This window comes from Pongo pygmaeus, chromosome 13 (genome assembly GCF_028885625.2).
Source record: "Pongo pygmaeus isolate AG05252 chromosome 13, NHGRI_mPonPyg2-v2.0_pri, whole genome shotgun sequence".
Lineage (NCBI taxonomy): Eukaryota > Metazoa > Chordata > Mammalia > Primates > Hominidae > Pongo > Pongo pygmaeus.
The window spans coordinates 67,076,313-67,096,515 of record NC_072386.2 but is presented as its reverse complement, the minus strand read 5'-3'; the positions used below and the strand labels follow the sequence as shown (position 1 = coordinate 67,096,515).

The 20,203-nt window shown below is 45.0% G+C and overlaps 1 protein-coding gene across 1 annotated transcript in view; it reads left to right on the top strand.

Annotated features, from left to right (window-relative positions):
• The window catches only part of GNA14 (G protein subunit alpha 14), a 228,435-nt gene extending 209,735 nt beyond the window's left edge, over positions 1-18,700 (top strand). The window contains exons 3-7 of the mRNA XM_054501916.1: positions 7,306-7,460; positions 10,375-10,503; positions 12,774-12,903; positions 16,078-16,231; positions 17,625-18,700. Of these exons, the coding sequence (XP_054357891.1) occupies positions 7,306-7,460; positions 10,375-10,503; positions 12,774-12,903; positions 16,078-16,231; positions 17,625-17,815 (759 nt within the window). The 3' untranslated portion in view covers positions 17,816-18,700. The remainder of the gene's footprint in view (positions 1-7,305; positions 7,461-10,374; positions 10,504-12,773; positions 12,904-16,077; positions 16,232-17,624) is intronic.
• The last annotated feature ends 1,503 nt before the right edge of the window (positions 18,701-20,203 follow it).

Genomic DNA, 20,203 nt, shown 5'->3' with positions numbered 1-20,203 from the left:
TTACCAGAAGCAGAAGTTCGTTGTTTATTTTCTATAGGAAAAACTCCTTTCTCTGGCATAGTTAACTAGCATTTTCTTTATGATTTAATGTTTTGCTTCAAAAGCTGATGGTTATGGAATATTGAAAGTTTACTGCATAATTTTTAATAGAACACATAGTGTAATTCTGGACACATTAAACACAGTATAATTCTGTAGTTGTTAAAGAGGGGTGATTTTATAAAAGTTGGAAATACTATGCTACAAAGAGTTCTCATATTTAATAATATATTTTATCTTAATCTCACTTATTTTTACAAAGCTTACAGATATTGTACATCACAGTAGACACTTGAAATGGTAAGTTTTTATTATCTATAATACGTGTATTAGTCTGTTCTCACATTGCTATAAAGACATACTGGAGACTGGGTAATTTATAAAGGAAAGAGGTTTAATTGACTCACAGGTCCACATGGCTGAGGAGGCCTCAGGAAACACAACCGTGGCAGAAGGGGAAGCAAGCACTTTCTTCACAGGCAGCAGGAGAAAGTGTGAGCATGTGAAGAGCGAACTGTCAAGCACTTAGGAAACCATCACGTCTCATGAGAACTCACTCACTATCACGAGAACAGCATGGGAGAAACCGCCCCCATCATCCAATCACCTCCCACCAGGTCCCTCCCTTGACACGTGGGGATTATGGGAATTACAACTCAGGATGACATTTGGGTGGGGACACAGAGCCAAACCATATCAATATGTTAGCAAATATTAATTTTAACAAAAATATTAAGACAGGAGCAATTTGCTCAAGAGACCTATTGTATATCATGATGACTAAGTTAATAATAATACATAGTATATTTGAAAATTGCAGGCTGGGCGCAGTGGCTCACGCCTGTAGTCCCAGCACTTTGGGAAGCTGAGGTGGGTGGATCACTTGAGGTCAGGAGTTCAGGACCAGCCTGGCCAACATAGTGAAACCCCATCTCTACTAAAAATACAAAAATTAGCCGGGCATGGTGGCGGGCACCTGTAATCCCAGCTACTCAGGGGGACGAGGCAGGAGAATTGCTTGAACCCAGGAAGTGGAGGTTGCAGTGAACCGAGATTGTGCCACTGCACTCCAGCCTGGGGACAGAGCAAAACTGCATCTCAAAAAAAGAAAAAAGAAACAAAGGAAATTGCTAAGGGAGTAGATTTTAAGTGTTCTTACCACAAAACAATAAGCATGTGAGGTAATACAAATGTTAAACAGCTTGATTTAGCCACTCTACAATGTATACATATATCAAAACACCACATTGTAAGCCATAAATATATACAGTTTTGTCAATTAAAATATAAGTAAATAGAAATTAAAAATATAAAATTTAACCAAAATGCTTAATGATCTGACAAAGGAACAAGGACTCTAGCTTAATTGGGAAAGTCAGTCTTGAACAGAGAGCTTGGAGCCCTGCTGTCCTGGGGCATTCACAGGGCAGGAAGCACCCCCGTGGGGAGGATCTGGTGGAGACGGGGCTGCCCGCTGGGCTCTGGGTCCCAGCCACAGGGCCTCACCACGCTCGACAGGGAATGTCACCGGCAGCCGCAGATCCCTGCGTGAAATCGGCAGGGCGCCACTTCATCAGCAGTTCCTTTTACTGTTAGCCTGGGAATTTCTGAATGAAACACACATGGAGGACATCTGTTTTCCAGGTTTCCGTGTCAGAGCAGTGAATATGGTGATTTTGTTTGAGAAAGGAAAAAGAGAAAGCCAGATATGAGCTCAATTTTGAGAGCCTGGTCATGTTTCTGTATCACTGAGTTTGCTCCTATAATATTTACTCCTTTGAGAGTGATTTTTTTTTTTCAATTAAATGAATGTGTTAGGCAATTTCAACTCATGATGTTTCTCTAGCCTAGGACTCTCCGTGAACCACAGACAGACCCATTTTATCCATCTGCCTTTTAGACATCTCCACTTAGATGCTGGCCACCGCAGACTCAGCATGCGCCCCACCCAAGTCATATCTCCCCTAACCCTTGTCCTCTTCCGACTCTTTGTCCCCTCTCCCTGAGATGAAGCAAGCCTTAAGTGCTTTCCCCACAGTGCATGAGGGTCCCTTGTGCTCAGAGTGCAGGTGCCGTAGAGGTCGTTTGAACAGGCCCATCAAAGTACCCAGACACCTGTGGATGAGCTGCTTGCCAAACCAGAGGGAACTATGCACAAAACTCCACTCTTTTGGGTCATCATTATTATTTTTTTTGAAACAGTATCTCACTCTTTCACTCAGGCCGAAGTGTGGTGGCATGATCTTGGCTCACTGCAGCCTTGACCTCCCAGGCTCAAGCAATCCTCCCACCTCAGCCTCCTGAGTAGCTGGAACTACAGGCACAACTACCATGCCCAGATAATTTTTGTATTTTTTGTAGAGATGGGGTCTTACCATGTTGCCCAGCTGGACTTGAATTCCTAGGCTCAAGCGATCCTCCCACCTTGGCCTCCCAAAGTGGTGGGATTACAGGCGTGAGCCACTGCACCCAGCCAACTCCACTCTTGTAATACACAGACATTGTTAAGGGTCTACAGAAAGTCATTCATTTCATATTCCATATTCCAATTAAACATTGTATTTAAATAAAGGTAACAGGGTACTCCCTTCCTCATTCCTCCCTGTCCTTCCTAATACTTGTCCCTGGAACATTCTCGGGGGCCTCAGCTGCCACTCTCTCCACCAGCCATCCTCATAATGTCTTGACTAAAGAACAGACCCTTCTGGGCCATTCTCATTCAGAGGGACAAAAATGATTTCTCTGACCAAGAACTTTTCCAGATAAATGGAGACTAAAGGAATACAATCACTAAATGCAACACGTGATCCTACATTGGGCTCCAGACCAGATAAAGGACATTCCTGGAACAACTGGCAAACTTTGGATGAGGACTGAAGATGAGCAATTTTTAATAATGAATAATAATGTTGTGTCCATGCCTATTTCCTGATGCTGCTCATTATACTGTGATTATGCAAGATGATGTCCTTGTTTTTAGGAAATCACACTAAGTCTCTAGAGATAAGGTGGCATTGTGCCTGCAACTTACTCAAACATTTCAAGAAAAATGTAAATGTGTGTGTTGGCCCACATGGGTTTGAACTGTGTGTGTTTGCACACACGGAGGGAGAAAGGACGAACAATAAATCAAAGTAGTTAATTGTTCACATTTAACCCATCTTGAAAGGCATAGAAGAAGTCTTTGTACCATTTTCCCCACATCTTTGCAAGTCTTATATTATTTCACAATAAAAGGTTTAAAAAAAAAATCGGCTAGGCGCGGTGGCTTATGCCTGTAATCCCAGCACTTTGGGAGGCTGAGGTGGGTGGATCACTTGAAGTCAGGAGTTCAAGATCAGCCTGTCCAACATGTTGAAACCCTGTCTGTACTAAAAACACAAAAATTAGCCAGGGGTGGTGGCGGGTGCCTGTAATCCCAGCTACTCGGGAGGCTGAGGCAGGAGAATTGCTTGAACCCGGTGGGGCGGAGGTTGCATTGAGCTGAGATCGCGCCATTGTGCTCCAGCCTGGGAGACAGAGTGAGACTCTGTCTTTTAAAAAAAAAAAAAAAACATCTTAACAGGTAGGAAAACTAACCAGGTAGTGACCTCTGAACTTGAAGTACTTCTGGGCCTCTCAGGTGCAGTCTGCTCTGAATTCAAGTTCTACTGTTGAGTTTCCAAAGCGGCTGCGCTCTCTGCTTCTTTCAAGCCATATTCTCCAAATTCCCCTCACCTGGCTAAACAGACAATATGTCTTCCTCTCCTGGTGAGGTCTCCCGGTGACCTGAGAGGTCATATCTATACCTACTCCCCATTTTTCATGTAGAAGCTTGCTTTCCTCTTTGATATCTCACTAGGTTCCACTTTTTCTCTCTACTAAAAGAGCCAAAGGCTGGGTTTATCCATTGCAACGTGTATCAGTCAGGATCTGTGCAGTAGGTCATGCCACACTAACAAACTGCCCCTGAAGTTCAGCTTACTTAACTTTGTTGATGATAACTTTTGAGTTGATTTCTCACTCATGCCACATATCCAGCATGGCAAGTGAGGGCATATCTGTGTTCATTGTAGTCACTTAGGAGCTCTGGGTGATGGAGGCACCATCTTGTCTCATGCTTCCAAAATCACCACAGCAGATGAAAATGAGTGTGGTGCATTACTCACTGACTCTTTAAAGTTTCTTTCTTTCTTTCCTTCCTTCCTTTCTTTCTTTCTTTTTCCCTTCCTTTCCTTTGCTTTGCTTCCCTTCCCTTTCTCTATCTCTCTGTCTCTTTCTCTCTCTCTTTCTCTTTCTTTCTCTTTCTTATACAGGGTCTCATTCTGTTGCCTATGCTGGTATGCAGTAGCTCCGTCTCACTGCAACCTCTGCCTCCTGGGTTCAAGCAATACTCCTGCCTCAGCCTCCCGAGTAGCTGGGATGACAGGCATGCACCACCAAACCCAGCTAATTTTTATGTTTTTAGTAGAGACAGGGTTTCACCATGTTGGACATGCTGGTCTTAAACTCCTGGCCTCAGTTGATCCGCCTCCCTCGGCCTCCCAAAGTGCTGGGATTACAGGCGTGACCCACTGCACTTGGCCATAATGTTTATTTTCAAAAGAGACAAGTGATTTCCACTCCCATTTCATTCGCCCTAAAGTTCAATCCTACGTTGTGTTTGTGAGAAGGAGAGATAGAAATGCATTTGTCACAGCCCTGATGATTGTCACAGCACTCAAGCTCAGCAGTTAACCTGATTTCGACAGTGAAACTTAGCATAGCAGCAAAAGAGGCATGCCCACAAGAAGCAAGGATGCTGAGGACCACCAGGGCCCAAGTTAGAATTACAGATTGGCCAAGCGTTACCTGAGCATCTCCTCCTCTGACAGGCGGCCCTGACCTGCTCTGTGTGTGCTCCCACTGTGACCTGCACGGGCTTCTGTCTTCCCACCCTAGTATGCTTTCACTCTTATTTTCTCATAATTTTCTGTCTTGTTAGGTAGATGGATTTTACATGCACCACAGATGTTTACTGAATGTGCATATCAATAGAAGACACCAATTATTTGCAATAGAAGGCACTGCACTAGGTTCTGGGATATAAGAACAAATAAGACATTGGTTCTGCTCTCATGACATTTCCTGGCCTGCCATGAAGACAGAGAGGAAAACAGACATTTTACATTGAGAGAGTAGAGCTCAGCACAGCTGACCTATTTGGGAAAGCAAGAGGGTGGCAAGAGGAGGGGACGACATGGGAGAGAGCTGTTCTGCACCACACGGGACAAACACTGTCCAGGTTCTCCATCCGTCATTCTCACCAGCCAATGGTGGGATTAGAAGTCAGGGTTTAGAGGCTACTGATGTGTCCTGTTTTTGCAAACAAGAAATACTTATTAGACATCTGCTACAATAGTAAAGGCTAATTCTACTTACATTTAAGTAACACTTTATAATTCAGGTACCCCTGGAAATCATGGCTCGTTTTACAAATGAGGACACTGAGGCAGGTAACTTGTTGGGGTCATTAAAAGTCCCAACTACACTGTTTAGAACTCAGGGTCCTGATTCCCAGGCCAGCACACTTTCCAGTAATCCATCCTGCCTGGACCTTGTTTGAGATCCTACCTGCCTGAAGGTCCTACAGTCTCCAGGAAGAGTTTACATTCACTTTCCTGACAGGTGAAGGGAAAAGTCACATCGATTCAATCACAGTCCTTGGTTAGGATGAGCCAAGTGGATGTGTAAGATCCTCCTTTTCTCTGGCTTGCTGTTGGATAATTATAAGGATGAACAACGCACAATAAAAGTGACTTTTCAGGAGGTACCGTCTACACTTGAGATCCCAGCTACCAAGCAGATGCTTTGCTGACTCACAGCTGCTGGTGTAGCCGGCCCTCCATGGTGATGTAACTGCTGTGGGATGCAGAAATATGGGAGGGGGAATAAGAGCCTGGGGTCCTGCTTCTCTCGCCAGGATTCACTTGTCTGCTACGACTTGCAGCCAACGAAAGGATGCTGAGTCTCTGGGGCCAACACGTGGAAATGTTGTGGCTGCAGGCCAACCTTATCTTTCCCATTTTCTGAGGTTTGGAAAGATTTCTGGCTCATGCTAGCCTCCCATTGATTAAATGAGATAATGTATGTAGAGGCCTTGGCACATAGTACATAGCCAATAAATGGTAACCACTGTAATAGTAATAATTACAGTAATAATGGCCTTAATTACTGTAGTAACAGAGCAATAATTATTTAATAATCATAGTAATAATAAATATGATAATATAATAATCAGTGGTGTGGGGAGAGTAGTGCATTGGGAGGGAGGCTCCCAGTGGGAAAGAGTTGTATCAGTGATGCAAGACAATGAAAAGCAGATTGTGTGGGAATGTGCTGTACTTTCCTTACAATTTTGCTGGCAAGCTAAAACTGCTCTAAAAAGTAAAGTCAATTATTATTAATATTTTTTTTTTTTGGAGACAGAGTCTCGCTGTGTTGCCAGGCTGGAGTGCCTTGGCACCATCTTGGCTCACTGCAACCTCCGCCTCCTGGGTTCAAGCGATTCTTCTGTCTCAGCCTCCTGAGTAGCTGGGATTACAGGCATGCACCACAATGCCCAGCTAATTTTTGTGTTTTTAGTAGAGATGGGGTTTCACCATGTTGGCCAGGCTGGTCTTGAACTTTTGACCTTGTGATCTGCCCGCCTCGGCCTCCCAAAGTGCTGGGATTACAGGCATGAGCCACCGCAGCTGGCCAGTGTTTGTTTTTTTTTTTAAATGAAAGAACAAAATCCCAGACTGATGATTAGTTGTTATTGTGTTTCAGTTCTCTAAAGACAGGGCGCCTCCTTATTGCCTGTACCAGGTGGACCGGTTTCCACCGCCCAAACCTTGGTGTGCCATTTTTAAATGGCCTCATTGGCTATGCAGATACTCAAATGAGTCATATGTTAATGAAGAAGTAAAGTTTCCTGGTAGGATGAAAGCTCCAGTGACTCTTTATTCACCACTGGGTGTTGTTGAATGGTGGCAAAACTGGCCCAGGACATGGCGGGGCACAGAAGCTTCAGGTCTTGGGCTGCTGGTGGCTCTCTCCACGGAGCTAAGCAGCCACCTCATCTCCACTCAGCATGGCTGCAGTGGGTGTCTTGGCTGTGAGCGGCCCCTGGGAGGGTGCCCACCACGCCCCATGCCTAGTGAGAGCTCTCCAAATCCACAGACCAGGTCAAGACTTGTACCAACATTGCCAATGAGTTGGCTTCTCTTCCTTTGCCTGATGCAAGGTTCTCTTTCCTTTGAGTAGGAAAATGCCCAGATAATCAGAGAAGTGGAAGTGGACAAGGTCTCCATGCTCTCCAGGGAGCAGGTGGAGGCCATCAAGCAGCTCTGGCAAGATCCAGGCATCCAGGAGTGTTACGACAGGAGGAGGGAGTACCAGCTGTCGGACTCTGCCAAATAGTGAGTACAGAGCCCAGCCTGGCTGCCCGCGGTGCTTTCAGGCAAGCTCGGCCATACTTCAAAGAAGCTTCTCGCTGAACGCTGCTGAAATGCGGTGCACAGCGGCAGCGCTACCTGCCTTCGCTTTCCCGTATCCCTCCTGACCTCTTAGTGCCATCTCTCACCACCTCCTAAAGCCCTTGGTCACTCTGTGGATCACAGACCTCTCTTCCTGCCGACACCCACCTGTTCTTGCTGTGTTCTAAGCCTGTCGTTTTCAATGAGACTCAATCAAATCTGAGGTCCCTTAAGTGGGACTGATCTCCTTTGGAGTGCTGAAATTATCTGATTTAAACAAGAAATACTCTTGCTTTTGGCTTCTACTTTCCTCCTCTCTATACCCCTCTGCCTTTCTGGTTTCCCCATCAGAAGACAGCAGGTCCAATTGCCCTAAAATCTAAAGTCAAGTTTAGAGCAGCGGGGCCGTGGACCCATCAGCTGCTGATCTGGTGCTGCCCTCTAGTGGCACAGATAGGAGGCTGCGCTCGCAGCATACACAGGAAGCTCAATCCTTTGTTTATTGGCTGCCTGCGAAGGCCTACACACTGTATTTTGGATCCATACAGCTCAACTTTTAATTCATTAATCCTTGAAGGTAAAAAGATTTCTATTTAGATGTCCCAGCATGCAAACTGTCCCATAGAGATGACAGATTTTCACTTTCTTAGGCATTTCCTGTTCACATCTGTAATCCCAGGGACTTGGGAGGCAGAGGTGGGAGGATTGCGTGAAACCAGGAATTTGAGACTAGCCTGGGCAGCAGAGGAAGACCTCGTCTCTGCAAAAATTACAAAAATTAGCTGGGCAGCTACTCGGGAGGCTGAGGCGGGAGGATGTCTTGAGCCTAGGAGGTTGAGGTTGCAGTGAGCCATGATTACACTCTTGCAGTACAGCCTGAGTGACAGAGTGAGACTCTGTCTCAAAAAAAAAAGAAAATGTAAATAAATAAATAAATAATAATATCCCAGGGCAATGCCTCCTCAGTCTGGTCACCGGGCAAATAGTTTGATATGGGTCCTTCTTAAAGTGGCAATAACTCCTGCTTCTGCAGCTCAGCTCTTTCACACCTGTCCCGTATCATCTTCCATCCTCTGAGGGCTCAGAAATCCCTTCCCCAGATGTACCTCCTTCCCTTTGGGTGCCACTGTCACCCTCTGAGCAGGCATTGAGCTGGACAAGGCATTGGGCAGGAAAGGAAGCCAGAAGTGTCACCTCCTGTGGTTTCAATGGGCTTCATTTTTGGTGTTTATCCCGGGTTGAGAATTGAATGTCATTAATCCAGGTTGGCATAACCAATCTAAGTACAGGAATGTTTAGGTGCAAAAAAGCATCAAGGCAGGAAAATAAAGAAACCCCACTGAGGTGTTAGATCAGCATAGAGAGGTGGAAGAAAGAAAGAGCGCCATGGAGGAGGGCTTGCCTTTGACAGCTCGAGGAGCCAGGAACAGGTACGATGTTCCTGAGCCATACCTGAGGTGGCCTGAGTTACCTGCCTCTGTGAAGTCCTGGGGATTGGCTAGGGCTCTTGATGTAGATCCATTTGGAAAAGACCCACCAGACCTGCTACAGAATTCAATGTAACCCTGAAAACCATGGGGGCAAGGCCACTGACATGGACGAGGGGCGTGGCTAGGGTGGTGGTCAGAGCTGTCACAAAGAAAACAGCCTCTCGTAAACCCAGTCGCCCAACCTTCCAAACCGGCAGGACTCAAGGCACTTGCACGTTTTCTCCATCTGGGCCAGCGGTTTTCAACCCCTCAGCTAGAGATGTCTGCTGATTGGACAATGTGATGAGTGTTTGTGATGCGCCAGGCACTGTGGTAAGGGCTGCAGGTATTATACAACCAATGCTCTCTGCTCTCAGGGAATATACAGTTTGGTGGAGCAACTCAAGTGTAAATCAAATAATTACACATCAAAGTACAGCAAAAACAGTGATAAGCCCTGGGACTGTATCTGGGCAGGGAGGTGGGTTGTGGAAGGCTGCCCCAGAGCTTTGCTTCTGGAGCTGAAGGCATATGGTGAACAGGGTTTGCCTGTGACCTCTTGGTTAGCCTGCATGCGGACCTGCTCAGCCCCTGATGCGGTGCTGGGACAGGGCAGGGCCGACCTCAGCATGCAGCGGGCTCTGCATCTCCAACTCTTTTGTTAGCGAGGGCCTGAGTTACAGTTATTTTACCTAAAAATGTCTTTTAGAAAGGCCTTAAAGTTTTTTTTTTTTAAAGGATTCTCTTACTACAGAAAAAAAAAATATGTTTTAAGCTCAGGGCTTCAATATATGGCCAAAAATAAGTTAAGGCAAGTTTTGGGTTATTTTAGGAGATGTAGTTTCCCAGTGTCTTCAACAGGAAAACTTTTTCTTGTTGCTGTTGTTTTGAATTTCTCCTCGGCCTGTTTTACGCCTGTGTATTTTCTTAGAAACTATTTAATTCATTGAGCAAAGCTTTAGAGAACAGCATCTCCATTATATAATGTTCTTGGACAAGGGTAAGTGGGAGAGAGAAGGGCCTCTGGAGGGAGGATGACAGATGGGGCGTTGGAGAGAGCCATTTCCAACATCCTGGTCCTTCCAGCCCCACTGTCTCCCTCGCCGGTCAAATAGAAGCGATAGAGCTTAGAACCCAGGAGGAAGAGACGGAGTGTTCTGCAGATGTCCCAGAAGGCGCATGAAAGTCCTTCTGACCCATATTGTCTTCAAAACAGTCGTAGGAAGGATGGAGAAGCCTGGCCTGGCACTGGCTCTCAGGAAAGTCATTGATGGAATTCGTGTGTCTGTGTGGGGCTCACTGTGAGTGGGGGGTGACTTCCTTTGAGTAGGATGGACATTTCTCCCTGCTCTAAAAGGAGAGTCAGTTCCTCGTTCTCTAATATACAGTTACCTGACTGACATCGACCGCATCGCCACACCATCATTCGTGCCTACCCAACAAGATGTGCTTCGCGTCCGAGTGCCCACCACCGGCATCATTGAGTATCCATTTGACTTGGAAAACATCATCTTTCGGTAAGTCTGTCTCCCTGATGTACCATGAAGAATCTGCCCAGGCTTGGAAGTCCCCAGGTGGATTCTTAAACGTGTTATTCCTAAGCAGGGATTATATCTCTTAGGACAGAGTGACCCTCTCTGCCAAGGGTATTTAGAATTGTGGTAGGTAGTTCTCAACCCTGGAATGGAGAGGAAGTCACCTTCCTGTTACCCTTGGAGAAGAAGGGTTTCCCTACTGGAAACTGGAATGATTCTTATGTGTAACACACACTCATACACACACACACACACACACACAAATGTATACTTCCGTATCCCACAAATTGAATGTAGTGATTATCGATGTTTTTTCCTTAAAGATGAATAATATTTCCTTTCTCCTCTATTTCCTTCTCCAAGATTTATCCTTAGAAAATTAAGGATACAAAAAATGTGTATGAAAACTATGAAGAATAATATATACAAACTAACAGCTGTGTAAAAATGTATGCATTTCCACTTACAAATATAGGAAATACTTTTAGGATGACTTCAGTGAATCTTCACTGCATTTAGTTATGGTAAAAAATGAATAATAATATAGGGCATATATGTAGCACTGCACATTTCAAAGCACTTTTATATCCACTATTTCCCTTGTTCCTCCTAACAATTATCACACACGATTTTCTAGTTGAGACAACACATCAGTCCTCCCACATCTGGGTCCTGTCTGATCCCCAGTTATAGCTCAGTGCATCTCTATCCAGAATTGCTGTGTTTGGGAAGCCCTCAGGTCCAGCCCCTCAAACATGTCCCCCATCTATATTAGCATATCCTTGATTTTAATAGTAGCCCCCTGTGCCTGTGTGCACATGAATTTCTCTAAACCTTTTCACAATTAACTGCTTTTTGCAATGTCCAAAACCTCTCAGACTCCCAAGGATTTTGTTTATTCATTTTGTTTTAAAAAATACTTTTATTTCTTCTAAGTTTATCCTTCTTGGACTGCGATGAATGGGTTTTGCATTACTTTCTAGAGTCTGGTGAATGGGTTTAACATCATCCACCAGTGAAATCTATTACTTTACAACTCAGAGCACCTCTCCCAGTGGGATATTTCTGGCTGAAAAATTCCGATCTTTGAAATTGAGGCCTTTATAGAATGACTTCTTCAAGCTCAACCTTTTGACAATTGCAATTGCAATGTCCTGTTTCCAGATCGGTTCCCTGCTGTGATAGCCAGCCGTGAACATTGTGGGAGTGGCTGCACCTCCAGGACATGGTTCAAGAACAGTATTGAATTTTTCGTTTTCCTTCCTGCACTTTTCCAGACAACAGTTCTGGGTGGTTGGCCTGTGGGCCACCTAACCACAATGACCCAGTGCCTTCAGGGACTGGTGTGTGTGTGTGGTGGGGTGGTGATGTAGGGGTGGGTGGGGGTTACTTGGCAGCTGTATCTGGTCCATTATGTATTTTCTTTGGCTCACTTGGTGTTACTAAAAAACGTTTGAGCTAACACATTGGATACCTTGTTTCTCTTGAAAAGGCAGAGACTGTGGTCATGGCGAGCCTGCGTCTTGTTCTGCAGAGCTTGGCTGCAGGTATGCGGCAGGCTTCCCTGTAGACAGGGCACCCGGCTGTTGTGCCGTGTATGTTTTGTACTTTGGGGAGCCCACTTGGCTCATTCCCATAAACTGCCTGATTCTTGGAGCATTTGAGCTTGTGATCCCTGGGCTAGGAGTTGCTGAAATTTTTCCCAAAGACACAGGTAGAGGCTTTGGATTTCTGTACTGGACAGAGGACACTTGTAGGTTTTTATAGGGAACAAGAGGTGGCATCCAGGGAATGCAGAAAGGATTTACAGGTAAATTAGAGGCGCCACAAAAACAGAATAGGCTCGGGTCCTGAAGCCAGCCTGGGGGACCCGGAAGACAGCTGGCCGCTGCGTCCCTCTTGAGTCTGGTATCCAGGGATTCTACAGTGGTTGTCACAGAACCCAAGTGAACGTTTGCGTTTTCTGTCTGGACACTGGTTAGCTTCCTAACCGGCAGGCTCCCAGATTCACCTCTGCATGTCTTCAGAAATGTCATTTACATTCTCTCCCTTCTTTGCTAGGAAACATCCAGTAGTCCCTCATTGCTTAAAGCAGCAGCATCAAACATTTTAAAACTTAGGACCTCTTTTCTCTCTTAGAAGTTATTGAGGACTCCAAGAGCACTGGTTTCCATGCTATAATAATTCATGTCCTTTTTCCCTGAAGTGTCATGTATTCCAACTTTTGAAGGATCTGTGTTTCTACACAACAGGATGGTGGATGTTGGTGGCCAACGATCGGAAAGACGGAAATGGATTCACTGCTTTGAGAGTGTCACCTCCATTATTTTCTTGGTTGCTCTGAGTGAATATGACCAGGTCCTGGCTGAGTGTGACAACGAGGTACGCTGGGCGGGAAGTTTGGGTAGCTGTGGAAGCCAGAGCCTATTCTGTGGTTTCTAAGAAGGCAGCCAGGTCAGGAAATAGACCCTCGTCATTAGGTCAAACAGTCTTGCTACTCAAAGTGTGACCTGTGGACCAGCAGCACAGGCATCACCTGCATGGCTTGTTAGAAATGCAGTCTTAATGAATAAACCCCGACCAACTACATCAGAATCTACATTTTAACAAGACCCCAGGTAATTCAAATACATATGAAAGGCTGAGAATCACGGGCCTGGAACCCGGGTTCTAAACTTGAATGCACACTGGAGTTTGCTGAGGGACTTAACGAAAACCTGGTGCCTGAGTCCAACCCCAGAGATTCTGAATGAGTTGGTGGTGAATGGGGCCTGAGTGGGGGGATTTTTAAAAAGCACCCCAAGTGAATCCACTGTGCTGTTAAGGTTGGAACCTATTCAAAAGCCTAGGTTCTCATCCTTGGTGGCACAGTGGAATCTCTTGGCGAGCTTTTTAAAAATGCCATCTCTTGGCCGGGCGCGGTGGCTCACGCCTGTAATCCCAGCACTTTGGGAGGCCGAGGCAGGCGGATCACGAGGTCAGGAGATCGAGACCATCCTGGTAACACGGTGAAACCCCGTCTCTACTAAAAAAAAATACAAAAAATTAGCCAGGCGTGGTGGCGGGCGCCTGTAGTCCCAGCTACTCAGGAGGCTGAGGCAGGAGATTGGCATGAACCCGGGAGGCAGAGCTTGCAGTGAGCCGAGATCGCACCACTGTACTCCAGCCTGGGCAACAGAGCGAGACTCCGTCTCAAAACAAAAAAAAAAGAAAAAATGCCATCTCTTGGACTGAACACTAAAAATTCATATTTACTGGGTTTAGGTTGAGGCTTCTTTTGAGAGCCCACCAGGGATTCTACTGCACAACCAATGCCGAGCAGCACTATCTCTAAAACACTTTACCTGGGCACAGGCTTCCTAACCTCCATAGGCCCATGGTGCTCCCAAATTAGATCCCTAGTGGAACTGGGGTGGGCAGTGGTGCTAGATGCTTGGAGCTGTTCTGGGGCTGTCTGGGATTGCATCTGCCTTCACGTATCCTGGGAGGGACTCCCTCAGGGCAGCTGGGATGGATCCAGCCTGGTCACGCATGCATTGTCCCCTCAGAGTGGCCATAGCACTGGCTGCTTCCAATTCCATCAGTGGGAGCTGCCCTGAGAGTGAAGAGGACCCTCACAGCCACTTCTCTGTCAGGTTGGGGACAGTATCGGTGGAACACTCATGTCCTCCTCGTCATCTTTTCCCCTGAACTTGCATTAAGACCTCTTGACCTTTTAAAAAATGTCTTTTGTTTCCAAGGCGTGAAAGTAAATCAATAAAGGACTCAGTCCAGGATTAGGCAATAACTGAACAAATTGTATCTTGTATTTTTTGAGAGCAGACTTTTCTCTGAGGAGCATAGCTTATATTACCTAATTAGTGGAGGATTAACCCATTTAATTGTGTCATTGTGCAAAGAACGGAAATCTTGGCTGTCGCCCAGCTCTCTCAGTTGGAGATTTTTTTTTTTTTTTAAAGGCAAGACATTCAGTTATCAATATAAAAAAAATAGCTCCAAATTTGTTTCAGGAATTATTTGTGACGTTCCTCAGGAAACTCAAAAGATTAGTAAGGTGCACAAGGGACCAGTATCTCAGCCCAAAGTGCTTAGAAATTAAACATTTTCTCTTCTCCTAAAAATCACAAAATATTTGGAGAAAAATTAAGTGGTTGCCGCTCCAGACTTTCCCCTCCTGGTTGTAGATGTGTATTATATCCACTCTGTATATTGTCTGGGAATTTTTCATACATTTTATTTCCTTGGAGATCATTATCGTTAAGATCATAATAATTTTAAAGCTTTAATACATTCCAGATCGTAATTCTCCCAATGTGTACTGAGTGGCAGAACAAGCCTGGGTGTCTGGAAGTTGGGGGGAAAGAGTGATTTATGGCATGTCCCTCGAGTGTGTGTGCTGAGCTTGGATGTTTTTCACTCTGATCCCTTCCCTCCCTACAGGGACGTTCTTGTTTCTTTCCTCTTAGAAATACTTGAGAAAGAGCAGAATGCTATCTAGAACAATTATTGTCAGAGATAAGATTTGTTTGTGCCCTGTCTGTTCTCAGTAAATTAGGAGCATTTAATATCTTCTTGCCAATGTCTAACATTTAGAAATTATCACTGTCTTTCTACATAACCTTCCCCAGGTCCCACTATTACATGGGCTTGGGAAAGTTATTTAAATGTTCTAAACAAAGCCAGGCGCGGTGGCTCACGCCTGTAATCCCAGCACTTTGGGAGGCTGAGGTGGGTGGATCACGAGGTCAGGAGATTGAGACCATCCTGGCTAACACGGTAAAACTCCGTCTCTATTAAAAAATACAAAAAATTAGCCGGGCGTGGTGGTATACACGTGTGCTCCCAGCCACTCAGGAGAATCACTTGAATGCAGGAGCTGGAGGTTGTAGTGAGCCGAGATCGCGCCACTGTACTCCAGCCTGGGCGACAGAGCGAGACTCCGGCTCAGGAAAAAAAAAAAAAAAAAGTTCTGAACAACAGTATGCTCACCCATCAAACGGGCCACTGCTCTGCTTGTAAAGTGTGGCACAGGGTGGGTTCCCAGTAGCACTGCCTCCTGTCTCTGCCAATGTCTAGCATTCCTAGGGGCAGTGGCCTTGCTGGAAGAGCCTTGTCACTTGACTGCTGAGGCCCGGTCTGGAAGCCTATAACCAACTGAAGTGGCCGTGTCAGGTCTGAAGCTGGCACTTCCCCACTTGGTAATCCCAACGATCACATGACACAGGAAACTTTTGTCAAACGTGGGTAGGAACCTTCCTTTTCCAAGTTGCACCAAAGCCTTTCTTATTTCCTTCCATGTGAGTTTTGGGCTGGAGAAGAGCTGGGATGCTACAGGAGAGGGGACCCAGAAGGGGATGTTTAGTAAGAGGCTTGGGGAGGGGCAAACAGAAGCAGGAGGCCTGTAGCCTGGGGCCCCACATGCTCACCAGCTTCAGCAGACAGTGGCCCAGAGACTGCGGCGGGGCAAGGGAAGAGACGGATGGACTGGCAATGTGCCATGTTGTTTCCAAAATATTTCCTTTCTACTTCATCCCAAGTCCCTTGTTTTTCACTTAGAATCGCATGGAAGAGAGCAAAGCCTTATTTAAAACCATCATCACCTACCCCTGGTTTCTGAATTCGTCTGTGATTTTATTCTTGAACAAGAAGGATCTTTTGGAAGAGAAAATCATGTACTCTCATCTAATTAGCTATTTCCCAGAATACACAGGTAAGTGTCTATCTTGTGGACAGTGTTTTCTGTGCTGATCTCGTCCACCTCCCGGGCATCAGTCCAGAGTTATCACGGCTCAAAGGGGCCTCCCTGGTCTGCCTGGAACAGCCTCTCCCCCGATTCCCACCTTCAAACAGAAGCTCTAGTTGCACCATTGTGTGTTTCCACCACAGCACCTCCACAGGTGCTTCCCTCAGTGCTTGGAATACCCTTACCAACTCCTTTCGCTGGCTCCATGTTGTTCTCCAAAACCCAGCAAAGGCCTCCCCTTCTCTGGGAGCCTTTCTGGCCTCCCCTGCCCATCTGGTCCACAGGAAGGGTGCCTCCTCCTTTCTGCTCCCTCGGCAGCCTAACCCCCGCTTGCTCTCTTGGCCACATCATGCTATGTCATATCCTCTGCTCACTCAGCTCTCTTTCCAGTCGGCTCCATGAGGGCAGAGACTCTGCTTGATTTATCTGTGCATTCCTCACGCCAGTCAGAGAACCTGGTGCTTCTTATGCGTATGTTAGAGTGTGGCATCCCTTTTCCCAGACACATGGTGGACTCATACATAACCTGTCCAAGGTAGGAGAGTCTCATGCCCTGTTGCTAATTGTTTCTGGTGCAGGAGGTCTCAAGCCTTAAGTTTGACACTGATATTTAGTGGATTCATGTTTTAGCACTCTTCTTTCCCCTTTTACTAACCATACTGGCTGTGTAGTATAGCACCCTCAAGCTTTAAAATCAGCCTGATGTTAGTTCCCACATTCTTCCTTTTATTTCTCCTAGACCAGAGCTGTCTGTTCGTATGTGTTAGCAAGGATTACTTCTCCTCAACAGTGGTCCAAGTCAGACAAATTGGGTCACTATGTTTAAACAAATCACCGTAAAGTGTAATTTTTAGATACCAGAGGACATTTTAAAATATGACTATTTTATGGGTTCATGATGAGATACCATAAAAATAATGCTCCAGGTAAACTGCTCCCTAGAAATAAAGATGGATCAAAGCAGGATCTCAAATAAGAACAAGAGTACATTAAAAAATGGTTCTTGGGGCCAGGCACGGTGGCTCACGCCTGTAATCCCAGCACTTTGGGAGGCCAAGGCAGGTGGATCACCTAAGGTCAGGAGTTTGAGACCAGTCTGGCCAACATGGTAAAACCCCATTTCTACTAAAAATACAAAAATTAGCTGTGTGTGGTGGCGCGCATCTGTAATCCCAGCTACTTGGGAGGCTGAGGCAGGAGAATTGCTTGAACCCCAGAAGTGGAGGTTGCAGTGAGCTGAGATCGCGCCACTGCACTCCAGCCTGGGCTACAGAGCGAGACTCCGTCTCAGAAAAAAGGTTCTTGGGAGGACATGGTGTTAAGTCTGTGTCTTTATTCCTCCAATTGCACTTGTGACTAGGACCGAAGCAGGATGTCAAAGCTGCCAGAGACTTTATCCTGAAGCTTTACCAAGATCAGAATCCTGACAAAGAGAAAGTCATCTACTCTCACTTCACATGTGCTACAGATACAGACAATATTCGCTTTGTGTTTGCTGCTGTCAAAGACACAATTCTACAGCTAAACCTAAGGGAATTCAACCTTGTTTAAAAGCTGCTGCCCACTCCTCCCCCATAACAGAAGATGTGATTTGCAAACTCCTTGTTTTATTTGCAAGTGCTTCTGACATCACCAGAGCCAGCCCCATGCCAGGAACTAAGGACGTCATGTAGATCGTGGGGACAGAGATGGGTGATGGAACTTGGAAGATATTTGAGTTTACCAACATACTTTAAAAGTCCTTACATCCCAAATTGTTTTTATAATTATTTTCTTGACTTTTGGCTATAAGATTTTGTGTAATTTTTGAATTTGGTGTTTTCTAGAATTTTTAAAAACCACTTTTAGTTTTAAATATGTTTAAAAATAGTGATTAAAATTATGTAAGCAAGGAGCCTGTTAGTTTATAGATCATGTCTTGAAGCTTCTAGAATTAATTTGGGTGACTTTTTTAGAAATAAGAATGTTAATGGGTTTGAAGCTTTTTATTAAATCTTGTAATTTAGAGCCATTTTTAATTGTGTTTCTTACCTCATGCTGAAGGGTGACTCCTTTAACATGCCACCAAAGATTTTTTTTTAAACACTTGGTTCTTTTTGTGTGTTAACTTTCTAAGCCAAATTAATGGATATACAAGTATATCTAATTTAGCTTTGCCACAGTTTGATCACCATGAAGCCAAAGCTGACATAGAGTAAATGGGCTCTAGATAGCATATATGTTGTATTGCTGAAAAATGTGTGTGTGTGTGTGTACATTTTTACCCCCAATGTATATGACCAGATCTTAAAAATGTATGAAATGGCTAAAAGTCCACATTGTTTGACAAATGTTATGTAACCCTGCCAAAGTTCTGATGGCCACCACAGATTTGCTGTTTGAATTATGTATGCTGTGCCTTTCTGAGGAGGCTAAGAATATACCATTCTGCTATTAGCACTGGGTTATGTTGTGTTTCTTAGAGCTCATGGTTGACTGATGGTTCTGCTCCTAAACAGAAAAATGCTGTGGCCTTAATAGTAACTCGGAAACTTTCCTAAGATTCCTCCTTTCAAGGCAAGTCTGTGTGCATCATCGTGTCATGCTGCAGTTCCCTCAGTAGCTGGCTGGGTCAAGCAGAAGGAGAATCCTCTGGGAAGTAAGAGTGCTCCACACTAAAGGCCAAGATGGTTTTGTGCATGTGTGCACACACGCGTGTGCACACACACATACACCATTTGGGGATGTAAGGTATGAAATGTCTATCTCAAATCAGTCTATAAAATGCACCTCGGTTGGCTACATATGTTATGGAACCATGTGTCCCCATTCTGTGGGAACAATTCCAATTGCTGAAAAAGACTGAAATTATTCTGATATGCAGCGATTCTACAATTGCAACATTTAGCTTTAAAAATATGAATCCTCGCTCAGGAGATAAATGCAATAGCAACAGCTTTTGTGGAAGTTCACAAATTGATGTTAAAATTTATCTAGAACAGTAAAGGTCCAGAAATAGCTGAGAGAGTTTTGCAAGAGAACAGAGAGAGGGGAATGGAGCTCTTTAGGGTATCTAGAAGCACAAAGAAAATACAAGACAATTCCCCTCCCCACCAACGATGGGCTAAAGGCTATAGACTGGGTTTCACTAGCCAATTAACATAAAAAGGGTTCAACAGAATCCAGTAATCAGGGAAATTAAACAATGAAGAATTCCATTTCTTATTTTAAGCACTTTCTAGCATTGAGTTTTTGTTAATTTATAGTTGGCTGACTACTTAAAGCATGTAAGAAAATGATGGCTTTCCATATCCTGGTTGTAGGAGGGCTGTTAAATAAGTCATTCAAAGGGTGGTAACAATATTTTCTTAAGGCATGGAAAGGCTAGACTCTCAATGTCAGAGGTGAATTTATTACCTCTGCCAATACTGATTCTGCTGGTAGAAAATTCTCTCCTGGCCCTTCATTCAATATTCTCATTACTTACTGGGGAAATGAGTCATGCGGAGTTTTCTAAGGTTAAGAGACAGAATGTCGGTGGTTAAGAATTCACTAGGTCGAGACCATCCTGGCCAACATGGTGAAACTCCATCTCTACTAAAAAAAAAAAAAAATACAAAAATTAGCTGGGCGTGGTGGCACACACCTGTAGTCCCAGCGACTCGGGAGGCTGAGGCAGGAAAATCACTTGAACCTGGGAGGTGAACGTTGCAGTGAGCCGAGATCGTGCCACTGCACTCCAGCCTGGTGACAGAGCAAGACTGTCTCAAAAGAAAAAAAAGAGAATTCACTAGGTACTGTACCACTCCAAGCTTTTAGTCAGCAATGATCATGCTGGGCTGGAATGTCTGTCGCCTGCTTTGACTGAAAAATCAGGACCTTGGGCAATCTGTTATTCACATTTGTTTCAGCCCCAAAGAGGGTGGAATTTATATCGGCAAGGGAAGGGTATTAATAATG